The sequence below is a fragment of the Gymnoscopelus microlampas genome (genome assembly GCF_963454915.1).
Source record: "Gymnoscopelus microlampas genome assembly, chromosome: 11".
Classification (NCBI taxonomy): domain Eukaryota; kingdom Metazoa; phylum Chordata; class Actinopteri; order Myctophiformes; family Myctophidae; genus Gymnoscopelus; species Gymnoscopelus microlampas.
Genome location: NC_139948.1, coordinates 4,365,292 through 4,381,291, shown reverse-complemented (window position 1 = coordinate 4,381,291; position 16,000 = coordinate 4,365,292). Strand labels below are relative to the sequence as shown.

The window sequence follows — 16,000 nt, the reverse complement described above, 5'->3', positions numbered from 1 at the left end:
AATGAAAAAACAAGCCCTTTTTCCTTTTTGGATTTTATTTTGAAAATCAACTGACCGAAAGGTACACGGATTCCACTGGTTTAAACAATTTAAGGTAACAAGCCCAACATAAGCAACTACACTTAAGAAACAAATAAGCCCCCAAAAACCGCAACTACCAATATTTACAAGAAAACAACCCCAAAGTCGCTTATGATAAGCGGACATGGCAACACAGGTCAACCTACCGCCTATCACTTGTGCCCCGCCCCCTGTAGCACACACGGAGAGCTCATTGGCTGCGAGAGTGTGGGAGGGAAGGCCCTTATTGGGTTGGCGTACACCGAATCCATCCTTCCCGCCTTTCTCTCTGATCATTATTAGGACCGGGATCGATTCACTTTGCATGTTGCAGATCCGGTCTAGAGCGGATACGGAAACGGTCTCTATGTTTGCATGCACGTAGGTGGAAATGACCAGACATAGTAGGTGGGCTCTAGACCGGATCTGAGCACTGAAGAGTAAATAGAAACCAGGCTTTCCACAGTTACTGTGCGAAAGCATTAAAACACTCCATATCGGTTGGTGGCGCTAGTGAACAGATTTAGTTGATAAATAAAGTCAAACATGGCAGCATGGTGAAGTGTAATGTGACATGATTTGATAAATAAACATACTAATTAAAATGGTCAAGCATGGAGCACAGTGGAACTGAAGCAGATAGTACAGCAGAAAAGATATTCACATTTGAAGACAACAAAGGGGACACACGGAACTCACTGACAGTCCATATACCCGAGGTTTGTTGTCCTTTTGTAAAGTAAGCTGATCAAACAGACTAGATCTACAAGTTATCAACGCATTGCATGACCACGCTGTGATAACATGTAGAACTGTTATTTTAGGCCAGCGACAGACCAGTGGTGCTAGTAGCCAGAGCTTTGACTTAACTATATACATCACAAAGTATTGATTACACTGTGATATATAATATATTAACTTAACTATATTATAGAAAGCTTTGACTACTGCTTTTGTAGTAATCCAGGACTTTCACTTACTTCCGTCCTGGATTCAAAAGATTCAAAAGTATTAGCATCAGAAGACTGTAGAAAAAGTAGCCATTGTGCAGAATGTCCATTTCAGAATCATATAGTTACCATGTTATTGGACTATAATTATTGATCATGAATGTGTCCATTACTTCAATGATACTGCAGCTGGGAAAGGTGGAGATCATTTGAATTGCTCTATGCTGGGTAGCTTAACCTGTGAACAAAAAAAAATCTGCAAGTAATCAGTAATTACAGCTTAAAGGAAATGTTGTAAAGAGTACGACATTTCCCTCTGTAACCTTGTAACAGTATAAAGTGTGCATGGAGCAAAAATACAGGTAGCATAATACATTAGTTAGTAACATGATAATCATTAAACCAATGTGCTGTCATCAACTGTTTTTGATAGGCTCTATTCACAGCAGCCTATTATGAAGACATTCACAGGTGTTACCAATGATACTAATGAAGGCTCTGTTCCATTCTGGTCAAACAGAGTCAGGGTGCTGATATTGTGCATGTTGGCTCACTGGAAACACTCTGTTACACCAGTGGGTCTACAGTTGGGGTCCAGGGACCCTCATGGGCTTCCAAATGGCCCCTTACGGGTGTGTAACTCTGAGAGTGTACAAATGGAACATTTGTACACTCTCAGAGTTATGGGGGTCGTGGAGGTCGTGGAAACCACTGTGCTACACTAAATGGAACAGAGCCTTCATTTGTATCATTGGTAACACCTGTGAATGTCTTCATAATATGGCTGCTGTGAATAGAGCCTATTGCATAATGTTCAACTAAGTGTGTAGTACACTCAAGTATAGTTGAAAAGTATCCATTTGTGATTGAAATGAACACTGCGTTATAATTCCCACCCTCAGGTGCTCGATGCACAGTATGGCATGTATGTGTGGCCTTGTGCCGTGGTCCTGGCCCAGTATGTGTGGACACACAGAGAGGACCTGCAGCACAAGACTGTACTGGAGGTATGTTATGAAGCGTTCATAATCAGTGCTGTAAAGTAACTACATGTACTTTAAGTAAGTACATGTACTTAAGTACATGTACTTAAGTACTTTTGGGGTATTTGCACTTTACTTGAGTATTTCCAATTTCCAATACTTTTACCTCTACTCCACTACATCTCAGAGACAAATATTGTACTTTTACTCCACTACAATTATTTGTTGTTAAATTACTAGTTACTTTTCAGATATAAATTATGAAACATACATTAAGTCCAACCTATGTCCACAGTACTACTTAAAATAAAAGCAGCCTTGTCCACTTTGAGTCCCTGCAGGGGTCCAGTATCATAATGTAAAGTTTCTTTGAACCAAGGTGCAAACACGGAGACAGACAGGATTTAGTTGCAGTTACAGAATATAGATTTATTCAGATACTGTTTGAGTGGAGCTGAATGCAGCAACGGTGGTGGATGAGGTCACAGCAGTGATGGCAGAGGCAGACTTCCAGGTTCAGATACTGTAGGAGTGGAGCCGAGTGGAGCAGTGGTGGATAGGGTCACAGCCGTGAGAGCAGAGGCAGACGTCCAGGTTTCAGGTGGTCACTACAAGCACAGGAGAGAAAGGTAAGTATTCAGAACACACACTGAGAATGTTGCTAGTGCTAGGCCCAGAGTGGAAAACGACTGACTAGGTCAAAGGCCTCACACAGTTACAAAAAAATCGTTTTTTGGCTGCCTTATGCCTTACGTGAAGCATAAGGCTGTTTCAATTAATTCCCTATGGAAGTCACATGTTTTGTTAAAGCTGACTTGCGTTAGGGGGGGGGGGGCTAAAGCCATAGAGCAGCGAGGCAAGTCAGCTTTATCAAAACACGTGACTTCCATGGGGAATTAATTGAAACAGCCTTATGCTTCACGTAAGGCATAAGGCAGCCTTAAAACGAGTGTTTTAACTGTGTGAGTGAGGCCAAACAGAGACTGATGATCTGGCAGCGCATAAAGCGTTGACCCTGGCTTTATAGACTTACTGATTAATCGTCTCCGCCTCCTGTCTTGCACCCCTGTCTCCACTCCTATAATTAGATGAGAGAACTAGAAAGAGGAGGAGAAAGGTAGAGTGGGTGTGGCAGTCGTGACATCCATTTCCTTCCATCCAGCTCCTCTCTGTCCTGCTTGCTTTGTGTCTTTGCTCTGCCATGTAGTCTCCCAGCTCTGCCTCAATTAGGTGCCTCAAACACCTGCACCCGTCTGTGTGCTGAGGCACCCTGGGAGTTGTAGTTGTTTCTACAGCGGCCATTTTGGGTGTGGGAATGTATAGCACCCACCTACCACCTGTCCCCTCGTGATGCCACACATCTCTCTCCCCGGGCCTGACGTCCTCGGCAGGGCGAATGAGGACCAAAAGGCATCTCGACGGGACAGGGCATGATGCGTTGCTTTTCCTCAGGGAGGACATCAAGAAGGGTGTGTTTGTTGACGGTGCTGTAGAAAAGGTTGTCCCCATCAGCTGTGGAAGCTTATCAGGTACTGTCAATGGGCTGGTGTAATCGAAGGTTGGCCCCCACATCCATCCGTTCACCATGACAGAGCACACTTTCTCCGCGGCGGTGCGTCGCGACCGGCTCTGGGTCGGCTTGGAAGGGCTCGCGGCAAAGGAAAAGGATTGACAGATTGATAGCTCTTTCTCGATTCTGTGGGTGGTGGTGCATTGGCCCAATTTGGCCGTTCTTAGTTGGTGGAGGCCAGCAGCATCAATCGCTACCTTTAGGAGCCTAAGTCAAATGATCATGTCACTGGTTGATGTTTCCATAAGAAGAATAAGGCCATGATCAATGAAGACGCACAGCGAAATGTGGCGGCTGTGGCTCAGGAGGTAGAGCAGGTCGTCCAATGATCCGTGGGTCAGCGGTTCAAATCCCCGGCTCCTCCTGTCCACATGTCGAAGTGTCCTTGGGCAAGACGCTGAACCCTACATTGCCTCCAATGTGTCGGTCGGCGCTAGCTTGCCACCATTGGTGTCTGAATGTGGGAAGTGAGGACGCTGGCGTCGACTGTTCGTCGCTTCACCTCCCAATATATGAATGAATGAACTGTAAAGCGCTTCGAGTACGTTTGAGTACTTAGAAAAGTGCCATAAAATGTGTTATTAGTTGCAGGCTGAGGTGAAAAAGCTGGCAGAGCAACTTGCACACGTCAGCCAGGCAGTGTGGACGACAATAGAGATGTGGCACCCATTCTAGACCACCCTGAAATGGTGTACAAGGCAAAATCCAGGGTGAAAACGAAATGAGGTTTATGAATTAACTCAGGTAGGCCAACATGAGGCAACTTGCAAAATAACGTAAAACGTCTCAAAGGGAGAATCAAGTCCAAACTATGTCCACGGTACTACTTAACATAAAAGCAGCCTTGTCCACTTTGAGTTCCTTCCATCCAGCTCCTCTCTGCCCTGCTTGCTGTGTGTCTTTGCTCTCACTCTGCCATGTAGTCTCCCGGCTCAATTAGGTGCCTCAAACACCTACACCTGTCTGTGTGCTGAGGCACCCTGGGAGCTGTAGTTGTTTCTACAGCGGCCATGTTGGGTGTGGGAATGTAGCACCCATCTATACCACCTGTCCCCTCGTGATGCCACAATAGGCTATTTGAAAATAGCCGATCTACAAGCTCACAACGTGTCGCATCGCGACGCGTTGTAAGCTTATAGATCTGCTATTTTCAAACATTTAAGTACTTTTACTTTTGGTACTTTAAGTACATTTTGATGCCTATACTTTTGTGCTTTACCTCAAGTAAATTTTGAATTCTGGACTTTTTACTTGTAACAGAGTATTTTTTATATTGCAGTATCGGTACTTTTACTCAAGTAAAGAATTTGAGTACTTTTTCCACCACTGTTCATAATAACATTCCTTTTTGCAACTGTATGAGCAAAGTCCAACTGTGCTTTAGTGTGCGAATGCACTTGAGAGTTATGCACATTCACACTGTGTGTGAGTGTGTGTATTCTATGTGTGTTGCATAGCAATGCGTTGAGCTTGTACATACATTTTTGGTGCGTTACACACGTGGACTAACTGATTTACAACATAACTGAGTAATTTAAGTCATTGGTTTTCAAAGTGGGGTCTCCCAGAGGGGGTTCCAGGGGGTCCCCAGCAAAATGTGCTAATATGGCGTCACAATAACTTTAACCACTTTAGCCTTTTATACTTTGGCTATTCAAAAATAGCAGATCTATGAGATTTTTTGAAAAATCGTGAAAATTTGTCTAAACCTTTGAATATATATATATATTTTTTTAAAGCAAACATTTGGAACTCAAATCTTTGCTTCTGGGGGACCCTGGAACAAAATATTTTGAGATGGGCGTCCGCGGCCAAATACATACACATTTTGGGGTGGTCCTTGACAAGCCCTTTTAACGGTCAATATTTCATTTCAAGCTGGGTGCAGGTGTGAGTCTACCGGGCGTGGTGGCTGCAAAGTGCGGGGCGCGGGTCATTCTGTCGGACAGCGCCGAGCTTCCCGTGTGTCTGGACAACTGCAGGCGCTCCTGTGCCGCCAACGGTCTCGCCGATGACGTGACCGTGATGGGACTGACGTGGGGCGACATCTCCCCACATCTGCTTCGACTCCCTGCCCTCGATGTCATCCTGGGCTCTGACGTCTTCTACGAGCCAGAAGGTACATTTACATGTGACATGTGTCCAATTATAGGCATAATGAGATTCATATCGTCGTTGACAGGTGGAAACCTTGTATGTCAAAAACGTTCATTTTATATATCTCTGCTGTCCGGCAGAAACCAGCAACTCCAAAATGTTCATTTTTCAGGAAATGACACAAACAAAAAGTGGAGTAAGGAGGTTTTGTTCATCATTGATAAGAACAGCTGAATGGACCTCCAAGCTCACAATGAGGTTTTTAACACTTTTCATTGGTTCAATATGCTTTTAATCAACACACAGATGCAAAGGGTGTTCAATAGCACTTATGATTTATGAGAAAAAAATGCAAAAGCGGAAAAATGTAGTTAGCTGGTTTCTGCTGGACAGCAACATATTCTTTTAATAGTGAAAATAGCCGATCACAACACGCATTATGAGCTTGTAGATCGGCTATTTTTTACTACTTTTGTGTGATACTATAGTTTGACGAAGTAGGGCATTCCCAACCGGAATGATGTATAGTATACTCACAACATGTTATGCAATAAATATTTTAATCGTTTTCAGACTTTGAAAATGTTCTTGTGACCATCGCCTTCCTACTGAGAAAAAACCCAAAGGCCCAGTTTTGGACCGCATACCAAGAAAGAAGGTGATGTCTTCGATAGTGTTCATTATAAGAACTGAGGCTGCAGTGGGGTTTATTTCTGAATTGCCATGTGTCGTCTTTGTGTTTCAGTGCCGACTGGTCCATCGAGGCGCTGCTCCACAGATGGAACCTAAAGTGTGTTGACGTTCCACTGGAAACATTTCATGCAGACAAAGCTCAGCTTGCTGGGTCAACACTACCAGGCAGCCACGCCGTTGAAATTATGAAAATCACACTTGGGACTTAAGGCCAACAGCATATTACTGTCGGGTGCAAACCTTGTAATGTCCAAAACCATTACTTTGCAGGTCATGAGAAACAAATAACCTGCATTCCAATGTAGTTACTTAGTCACTAGCCCTTACTTTTCATTGGTTATTTATAAACAGACTTAACCACTTTCAACCTAGTCTCGCATAGATACTCTCCGCCTATTCTAATCCCTTCCTGAGTGTGGGCGGAGCTGTGAAAGTCTGGCAGGCGTCCCCATTTTGTGGCTTGTAGATCAGCAGTAGGCTGTATGCACAGCAGCCATATCGGAAAGAAATTGGGCCTCTTCCATACTTCCTGCACAGGTGTTACCAATGATACTAATGAAGGCTCTGACTGTTCCATTCTGGTCAAACAGAGTCAGGGTGCTGATATTGTGCATGTTGGCTCACTGGAAACACTCTGCTACTCCAGTGCGTGGGTCTCAAAGTGTGGTCCAGGGACCCTCATGGTTCCTTGAGGGGGTTTCAAATGGCCCCTTGCGGGTTTGTAACTCTGAGAGTGTACAAATGGAACCAAATGGACCCTTATACTCTCAGAGTTATGGGGGTCCACTGTGCTACACTAAATGGAACAGAGACATAATTAGTATCATTGGTAAAACTTGTGAAGTAAGGAAGAGGCCCAATTTCTTTCCAATAGGGCTGCTGTGCATAGAGCCTATTGTTTGCAACTTGTTGTATAATTAAGAGAAGTATAAGACTAATGGCATTCATTTATCAAAACACATGAGATAAGGTTTTTGGCTGACATGAATGCCATTGGTCTTAGACTTATCTTAATCATAACAGTGTATACTTGGTCCAAATAACAGACTCAGATACAATGTACAGGAAATGTTGTATATATGTATGATACCTTTTATCAGGGGTGGGCAACTTTGATGATGGAGAGGGCCACTATATTTCCACGCTCATTCCAGAGGGCCACATTGCATATACTGTCGGGCCGAAACCAATAATCTCCGTACTTCCACTTTTTTTTAGTAAATTAATGGCGTACTTCACCATTGTCACACAACATTAGCAAAAATAGCCGATCTACAAAATCAGAACGCTTCGCAGTGAGGCACGTTCTGAGCTTTTAGATCTGGTATTTTTGCATTTTTTAAATTGGAATCCAGATTTTTCTTTTGACATTTTTTTATTGGAATCCTGAAAAGTAATATTTTTTATTTAATTTCGAATGCATTTAGTTACACTTATGTTAACTTTATGAACTGAAATACATTGGACAAAAAAAGGCATTTGGATTTTAATACTGGTCATTAAGCTACTAATAGACTGAAGTAATTAAAGCGGGTCATGTTTGCAATTCTAACAGCTGAAATCAATAATGTATCAGTATTCCAATGAAGGTGGGGCCCGCATGTGGCCCGCCAGTTGCCCATGTATGCCTTTTATCATTTAAAACATTTGTAGCCAGTGCCACTGTTAACACTTACACCCATGGTATACATTGTAGAGTCTAAACGATCAGCTGATATTTGCCTATCACAGACAACATATTGCAGAAAGAGATCCTGGGGCTGTGAGACAGAGAGCACAGAGCCTTCCAAACGCCTGTGGTCAGGCCTGGTTTCCAGGGGCGGGGGGGGACTGTGTAGGGCTTTCATTATTTCTCATATTTCTTTATTTTCTTTCCGACATTAAAGGTAGGGTAAGTGATATTTGTGGGTAATATTTTTTTTTTTGTTAAAAAGGTTTAAGTACTATATTCTCATAGTAATCATTGCTACAAAGTGTGTTCAGTCACAGGGGTCTCTCCAGCTTTAGTAAACAGAATATAGTACATTTTCAGGTAGGTGACAACATTTAAGCCAATCAGGACTCAGGAGAGAGCACTGAAAATGCAGTTTCTGTTTAATAAAGCGCTGGAGAGACATGGGAGACTCCTTTTACTGAACACTCTGGCAATGAGTACTATCAGAATATAGAGCTATTTAACACTTATTTTAACCAAAGAAATCACTTACCCTGCCCTTTAAATAAATTAGTCCATGAGCCAGACAAGATTTCGTTATCAAATGAGTGGGCAAAACCATACCTATATTAAATTGTTTATAGGGTCAAAGTAAATTAATATACGATAACCTTTCCACAGGAGCAGTTTTCATATTTATCATGTTTTTTTCACCATACAAACATGATAGGTTCATAGAATTAAATAGTTATCATAATGAAACTTCCCCAGTTGATAACTTACATGAAGACAATGATTTATCGTATTACAAGTTTTCTGAAATTGTATTTAAATATGCAAATTGGCCATTATATAGGAAAATATGCCAGAAATTGCATAACTTTCCAGATTCAACATGGCACAAGCCAAAGTCAACATTCTTATTTCATTTTGTTAAGATAATAGTCAAATGTTTTTCAGTCAAATACACATGAGCCAACAGCACCTCTCCTTATTGAATTTTGCCTATAGATAAGGTACATGTTCTTCAAACCTGCTTATTTATGTAAAAAAAAAAAGTAAAGACATTCGTTATTTTCATATTTTTTTCCATGTTACTTCTGACATTCACTCCTACCCCACAAGGCAAAGAGATGATTTTAATTTACCTTAGTCGTACTTCTAAACATTTCATCAAATTTAGAGGCCCACGGTGCACCTCAGTTGTGCGATGCACTCAAATCACTAGCAATCTCATTTCTTCCTTACTGTAGTCCACAGATTTAGCTAGATTTTAGTTCTCTTTACAAAGTTGTTATTTTGGCTTTTTCTTCTTTTGTGCAGTTTGTTTTTATTTCTTTATTGCACCACTGCTCCCCTTGAAAACTTGTAATAATCTGTATTGTTCGTATAATTAAACTTTTAATACTTGTTATTTAATGACCTCTTCCATGAAGGAAAGGGTTCCAAATAAGCCTGCCGGCTTCTTCCTTTCCTTGCACAACAACTCGTTTTTTTATATGTAAATAAACTTAACTAAAACAAACAAATGTTATCGTTTAACTTCATGATTACATATCTTTGTCACAACCGTTTGAATCTCCACCCAAAAAGGTCAATAAAACATGAAACCAGTTTAAACAAATGCAAAAACTTTAATCGCATTCACAGTGGTCAAAAATACACCACAGGGGAAAGAAATAGTTACATAAAATAAGATGTACTGTTTCTGTGAGAATTAAAAAATATAGATCTTTAACCTCCAATTTGACATATGGAAAAAGTACCTCCTACAGAGGGTAGGAGCAGCCATACCCAAAGGTAGTCACAGGACCGTTCTGGAGAATACTGGAAACATCAGCACACTCAGCAGAGCAACACGCCACCTTAACAGCTAACCAGCAAAATTCAACTGCTACACAACTGCGCCTAATGCACAAAAAAAATACAGGGAGGAAGATTAGAAGAATGAAATAAAAATAAGCTCACCAAGCAGCCAGTAAACAAGTGGCATGTTCAGTTAAATTTAAACAAAATGTGTGGAAATATTTGATACAGCCTTTTCATTATCCTGGTAAAATTTTGCAATCTCATCAATGTGTCATACTCCAGAAATTAAGATATTGGCTGTAAAGTAGCCGCTTATGCTAAGAAGTGCACAGAGAGGAGAGCTCAGAAGAGTTGTAGATCATTATATGAACATTTGAAAAGGAAATTAATCACAGTATGTTAATGAAAGCTGAGCCTTTTTAGGCAAAAATAAACACCAGATAGACAAGAGGCATTCCTAGGATGATACAATAACCTTTTACACTAGGTAATCATTGCTCGGGTGGGGTCCTCTCTGTGCAGTCTGGGACCTGAAGTTCTGACGTCTTCATCTGCAAAATGTCCAAACAAGCAATGGTTACAAGAGGAAATATTTGTCTATCGACCACAGAAAAAATGTTCCCCGATTAGTTTTTAATTTCCCAAATTAAGTCTACAATTGATGTGCTACATTTCTGTGACCCTCCAAGTCACTCAATTTTAAAACAGCCCCAAACCTCAATGTTATATCTGTTAGTTTGTCTATAAAGGGGAACTTCGCTGGTATTGAACACAAATACCATCTGTCTACTGTGAGATGGACATGGAAATCTGACATATCACTCCCCAGTGTGATCTGATCTGTGTGTTGAGAACCAGCCTATGTAAAATGCGTAAAAGGCGTCATTTTACATAGACTGGTGGTGATTTTCCAGCACACAGAGTGAGCTCTTGACACACAATGGAGGGGAGCAAGAAAAATGTAATTTGCATGGCTTAAGACTTGGACAAACCTTGGTTTTTGCACAACCACCATCATCATGCCCCTTGTCAGGGACTTAACCTGGAGGCCACTGTGGAGCAGACAGACGTACCTCACCACCAAACCCCACCACTGACTGCCTCTCCAACCTGCTCCATCATAGCAAACCCTCAACAGCAACAGGCGACCCCTGGGCAGCACACACCCCTTCTAACTGCTCATATTTCCTCAGTTCAGCTCAGTACTTCAAACTCCAAGCTCCACTTTTGCAAACAGGATTCCGCAAGCTTAGAAGGAGAAAATTCCAGATGTGGTTTACTATCACAACCGTTTGTCAAAAAGACTTAGCTTAGCATGTACTGATTTTTTTTCTTTTACTTGCTTACACTTGGTATGAACATGTAAACAGTAAATCCAAAAGTGTTTTTTTGCATATCAATTTGTAGGAATGGAAACAAAAACCACCTGCAATCCAAATCCAAACAGGGCAGGAAATTAACCGAGGTGCAACAAACTTTACTTGCCAGTAGTAGTGGTAATAAAATTAACAAATGATCGTCATGCAGAATGGAATCTGATCATGGCAGTTTCATGAATTACATGCTCAATTTTGTTGGTTACAGCAGACAAATCAACCACACAAAATTTACTGCAAATTTGGCGTGAGTTAATTTCCCACCCTGATTGCAAGACAATCTAGCTAAAGTTAGAAAGATAATAGTCAATTCACCCACGCATCTGATCTGATCATTACATTCAGGAGTTGCAATAGTGTTTTTTCCCCCCTCATACCCACCCTGTGGCTGATGTTCTATGGGGATCCGTCTCCGTTCTCTCCTGGTGATTTGGGCTGGCTTTTGGATCTCGACCTGGAGGCTCTGTTGGACGGAGGAGTGCGGCTCGGCCGGCTCCTGGATCTGGACCGGGAGCGGGACCTGGAGGCTGCCGCCTTCTTCCTCTGCGGAGAGCGGGACTTGGACCGGCTGTAGGAGCGAGACCTGGAGCGGCTGTAGCGAGAGCGGCTGCGGGATCGGGAACGAGACCGGCTCCTGCTGCGGGAGCGACTCCGTCTTCGGCGTCTCGGGCTGTGGGGGAAGGGGAAAAAAGAGAAGTATTTAGACATAGGAAATAAAAGCTACGCTTGCAGTTCAAGAAAAGCACTGTGTTGCTACATTAACTAGTTTCAACATGGCATCTTGAGTTAAATATAAAACTGTAGTCTGAACTAACCCAATTATTTCCACAACTTGTAAACAAGTTCTCCCAGTGCATAGTTCATTCAAAATATTAGTGAAAACTTTGTAAAAACATTTCATACAAAATATCACTTTTCTACATTCTATAGAATTAGAGAGAAAAAGCCTGTAAATATTCATCATGATTGCAATATTCGAGTAGACTATTCTTTCAACATAGGTCAGCCCTTGTACAGGGACAAAGAACATGACCCTAGATACTCTATGTTTAGACTTGAACTATAGCTCTAAATACCACTACATGGGGGGAAAAGAACGGCATGTTATGTCTCAATGAATACATTAACCACTTAAACCCCCAGCATCCATATTGTGGGGGAAAGCTCTCGCTGAAAATAGCAGATCGATAAGTTCACAACGCTATTTTCAGGGAAAGCTTTCCCCGCAATAACAGACACTAGAATTGAGCCCTAAGGCACTCCGGTTACCCATATGGTGTTTAAAGTCTGTGGTTTTCATGTCAAGGACCCCCAATTTGATAGATATTTAGCCGCGGGCCCCCATCTGAGAATATGTTGTGCCACGTACCCCCAAGAAGATTTTTGAAAAACAGCATCTACTAGCTCATAGATCGGTAGACTATGTGCCGCGCTATGAGCTTGTATATCTGCCAATTTGGAATAGCCAAAGTATAAATGATTGTTATGCTACATAAACTACTTTTGCTGGGGACCCCCTAAACCCCCCCCCCCCAAAGGACCCCTGAAAACCAATGATTTAAGTGGTTAAGATTTGAATTAACCCATTTAGACCTGGAACGCATCTGTATCATTCTAGATTCCTTTGGCTATTCAAAATAGCAGATCTACAAGCTCATGGCGTGGTGCCGCACAATGAGCTAGTAGATCTACTATTTTTTGAAAAATCTTGACGATTTCTGCAAATCTTTGAATATACATATATTAAAAAATGATCCTCATATCTAAATGGGTTAATAAATATAACATTAAAATCATATAGAAATAAAAACATTTTAAAAAACGCAAAACAATGAGAATGACCATTTTACGGATCACGCTCACCTTCTGCTCCGGCGACCACCAGAACCCCCTCCACCTCCACCTCCTCCTCCACCACCACCACCGTACCTCCGAGGGGGTCCTCCGCGGCGCCCGCCGCTGCCTCCCCCACCACCTCCCCCGCCACCACCACCTCCCCCGCCGTGGTGGGAGTCGGGCGGGCGGCCGTAGCGCGCCATTTGCACGCGGAGCTCGCGGCCGTCGAGCAGCGCGCCGTCCATGGCGTCCATCGCGTCCTCGGCGTCGCGCTTGTCGTGGAAGCGCACGAAGGCGAAGCCGCGGGACTCCTTGGTGTAGCGGTCGCGCGGGATGTACACGTCGCCCACGCGGCCGTACTTCTCGAACACGCGGCGGAGCGTCTCGGGGGAGGTGCGGTACGTCAGGTTGTCCACCTTGAGCGACGTCATGCCCTCCACGTCCGGCGGAGGCCTTCCGTAGCTCATCTTGATGCCCGCTGTGTGGGTGGGAGGAAACATGTAGAACCATTAATAATAACTCAGAAAGATTTTGATTGTGCTTGGTCATTGACCGTTGGGAACATAAAGCATTTAGGCTTCGTAATAAAAAAAATGCACGGGGCAAGATATGACAATTGAAATAAACAAAGAAAATTGACATCTTTTATACATGTAAAAAAGCAGAAATGGCTGATCTATAACTAAGCTTACAACGCGCCACGACGTGTTGCCAGGTCCGTTTATTAGTGTTGCCAGGTCCGCTTATAAGCGATTTGGGGGCTTATTTTTCTGTGATCTATCATATATATATTTTTTTTTCCCCATTTGAAAACATGTTCCCATGTTGAAACATTATTCAACATGGAAACGATGACGATTATGTAAAAAAATAGTTGCGATTGTCTCAAATAACAGCGACTAGGCGATTATAGATTACAGGCCTACGTAAAAAAAAAAATGACACGAAACCCACCCCAAAAAAACACGACGAATTCGATTAATTCTACGATTTACACATCCCGTCATTGATATATCCCATATTATAATATCCGAATATCGGCTAAATATTGTTGTAATCACGAGGCTTACATTCCCGGGGGAAAAAAGGGGGTGATATGCTAACGCCGTTAGCATGTTAGCTTCCTTACCTCTTGTTGCTCCGTTTTCTCCTCGCTCAAGCGCGGCGGACCAAACACCACCACGCGCCCTGCTGTTAACGGGTTAAAAACAAACACTAAACGGCACGGTTTGCGGTGCGAGGTTCGGCCTTTGTCGTCGTCGTCGGTCGTTCCGAGAGAAAAAGCCGTCGAGTTACTCCGTCGAATCGACCAAAAATGCTTGTGTTTTATCGTTTGAGTTTCGTTTAAGGTTTTATAACAGTCGACCCAGCCAGCCAGCCCTCCGCCATGCGCCGGAAGAGGAAGTAGTGGAGCTCAGATTATTGTTCGTGACTCCTCCCTCTTGACTCTATGCTCCTCCTCCTCCCACCCAGTGGTGGGAAAGTACTTTTGCCAGTGTTGCCAGGTCCGCTTGTTATAAGCGACTTTGGGCTTATTTGTCTGTGTAGTTGCGTTTTTTTTGTGGGCTTGTTTATAAAATGTAGTTTCTTATTTGTGGCTCGTTTCACAATTTTGTAATTATTTTAACCAGTTGTTCTCAAACTTGTTGTTTTATATATGTCATTGACCACCAAATGAATATGTATTTGTCTCTAGGAAGGAGTATAAAAAGCTCTACTCTCCTTCAAAACTTCCCTTAAAGAGTACCTTCAGTACAGGTGGTCGCAATTCGAAACTGGCCCCTGTAAAAGTCGTAACCTAACCCCCCCCCCCCCACCCCTCAAACTGTTTACTGTACATATTGTTTTGTTTTTCTTATTTCTATTTTAAAACTGTTTATATAATATTCTGCATAGTATATCTGTCTTTTATTTAATGTCACTATGAATAGAGTGAGATTCTGGCCCGGTGCCAGTGCAAAGGACCCCAAGGCCATAGGCTTATTTTTTATCCTATTTAATTAACCTTGTATTTATTTTGAACTGTACTTCCATGTGTTTTTTTCTGCTAATAAAGTATTCAATCAATCAAAAAAACTCTAACCGCCATCTGAAAATATTTTGTGCCAGGCCCTGTACCAGATTTGTGTTGTTCGAATGTTTCAAAAAATCTTCCAAAAATTGCACATCTTATCATTTATCTACGCGACGTGTTGTGAGCTTGTATATCGGCTATTTTCATGTATACAGTGAAATTGTTTTAAGTGCTCATGGCCTAGCCTAGTGCCCTATGGATGCTTCTTTTGGTCTTGTTTTCATTAACCTAGTTGCTTATTTCTCTCACAAAATCTGGCAACGACATTTACTCAAGTACTGTATTTAAGTATTTTATGTTTTAAGTACTTGTACTTCTACGTTCTTTATACTCCACTATAATTATTGTAATACTTTATTAACAATATGTAGATTTACAAAACATACATTATACCACACAAGCCTTGCTAGGACTTTTTTTTCTAAAAGCTTTGACATACTTAAAATAAATAAATAACTAAATAAAATACCCGTTGGTTCTGTAAGTATTATATCAATGCCAAATGCTATTATACTTTTACTTGAATAAAAATAAAATGAAATAAAGGCCTTTTACTGGTAGTATTTTGTGGTATTGTCACTTTTATTAAAGTAAAACCTCCTTCTACCGGATGTTTGGTGTCGTCACCCGTTTCGCTTCTTTTTTTTTTCTTCTTCGATCTACATCGAATGGGGATGGGCCTAAACGCACAGATTAAAACTCATCCGTATGATCTATAAATCTGCGAAAACGAAGAAGGCGGAAGAAGAAGATGGGTGCCGTTCCGGTGGGCGTGGCCAGAGACTTCGTCGTACGACGGTGTGGCGCGCGCCGAATAAATAGCAGCTCTGCAAGCTCACAGCGCGTCGCGGAAGCGACGCGCTGTTAGCTTGTAGATCTGCTATTTTTTTTCGGTTCG

The 16,000-nt window shown here is 42.1% G+C and overlaps 2 protein-coding genes across 3 annotated transcripts; one reads left to right on the top strand and one right to left on the bottom strand.

The window, feature by feature from the left end:
- Window positions 1-372: 372 nt before the first annotated feature.
- On the top strand, window positions 373-9,621 carry mettl23 (methyltransferase 23, arginine). Its single transcript, XM_084073014.1, has 5 exons — window positions 373-779; window positions 1,913-2,017; window positions 5,442-5,682; window positions 6,234-6,318; window positions 6,406-9,621. Exons 1-5 carry the CDS (start codon window positions 675-677, stop codon window positions 6,560-6,562), a joined length of 693 nt encoding a protein of 230 aa, XP_083929140.1. The 5' UTR covers window positions 373-674; the 3' UTR covers window positions 6,563-9,621.
- On the bottom strand, window positions 9,622-14,428 carry srsf2b (serine and arginine rich splicing factor 2b). 2 transcript variants are annotated; one of them, XM_084073012.1, is made up of 4 exons: window positions 14,158-14,428; window positions 13,056-13,506; window positions 11,574-11,862; window positions 9,622-10,367 (listed from the first exon to the last, which is right to left on the bottom strand). In XM_084073012.1, the coding sequence occupies exons 2-3, from the start codon at window positions 13,493-13,495 to the stop codon at window positions 11,589-11,591; spliced, it is 714 nt and encodes a 237-aa protein (XP_083929138.1). In that variant the 5' UTR covers window positions 13,496-13,506; window positions 14,158-14,428; the 3' UTR covers window positions 9,622-10,367; window positions 11,574-11,588. The 2 variants fall into 2 exon arrangements, with proteins under 2 accessions (XP_083929138.1, XP_083929139.1); XM_084073013.1 differs by having other exon boundaries at window positions 13,122-13,506.
- Window positions 14,429-16,000: the final 1,572 nt, after the last annotated feature.

Excerpts from the sequence above, each read along its gene's own strand:
- mettl23 (XM_084073014.1), top strand. The coding sequence starts at position 675 with ATGGAGCACAGTGGAACTGAAGCAGATAGTACAGCAGAAAAGATATTC. Across the intron at positions 780-1,912 it reads TGACAGTCCATATACCCGAG|GTGCTCGATGCACAGTATGG; the intron begins GTTTGTTGTCCT and ends TCCCACCCTCAG. Across the intron at positions 6,319-6,405 it reads ACCGCATACCAAGAAAGAAG|TGCCGACTGGTCCATCGAGG; the intron begins GTGATGTCTTCG and ends TTTGTGTTTCAG.
- srsf2b (XM_084073012.1), bottom strand. The coding sequence starts at position 13,495 with ATGAGCTACGGAAGGCCTCCGCCGGACGTGGAGGGCATGACGTCGCTC. Across the intron at positions 11,863-13,055 it reads GGTGGTCGCCGGAGCAGAAG|CCCGAGACGCCGAAGACGGA; the intron begins GTGAGCGTGATC and ends CTTCCCCCACAG.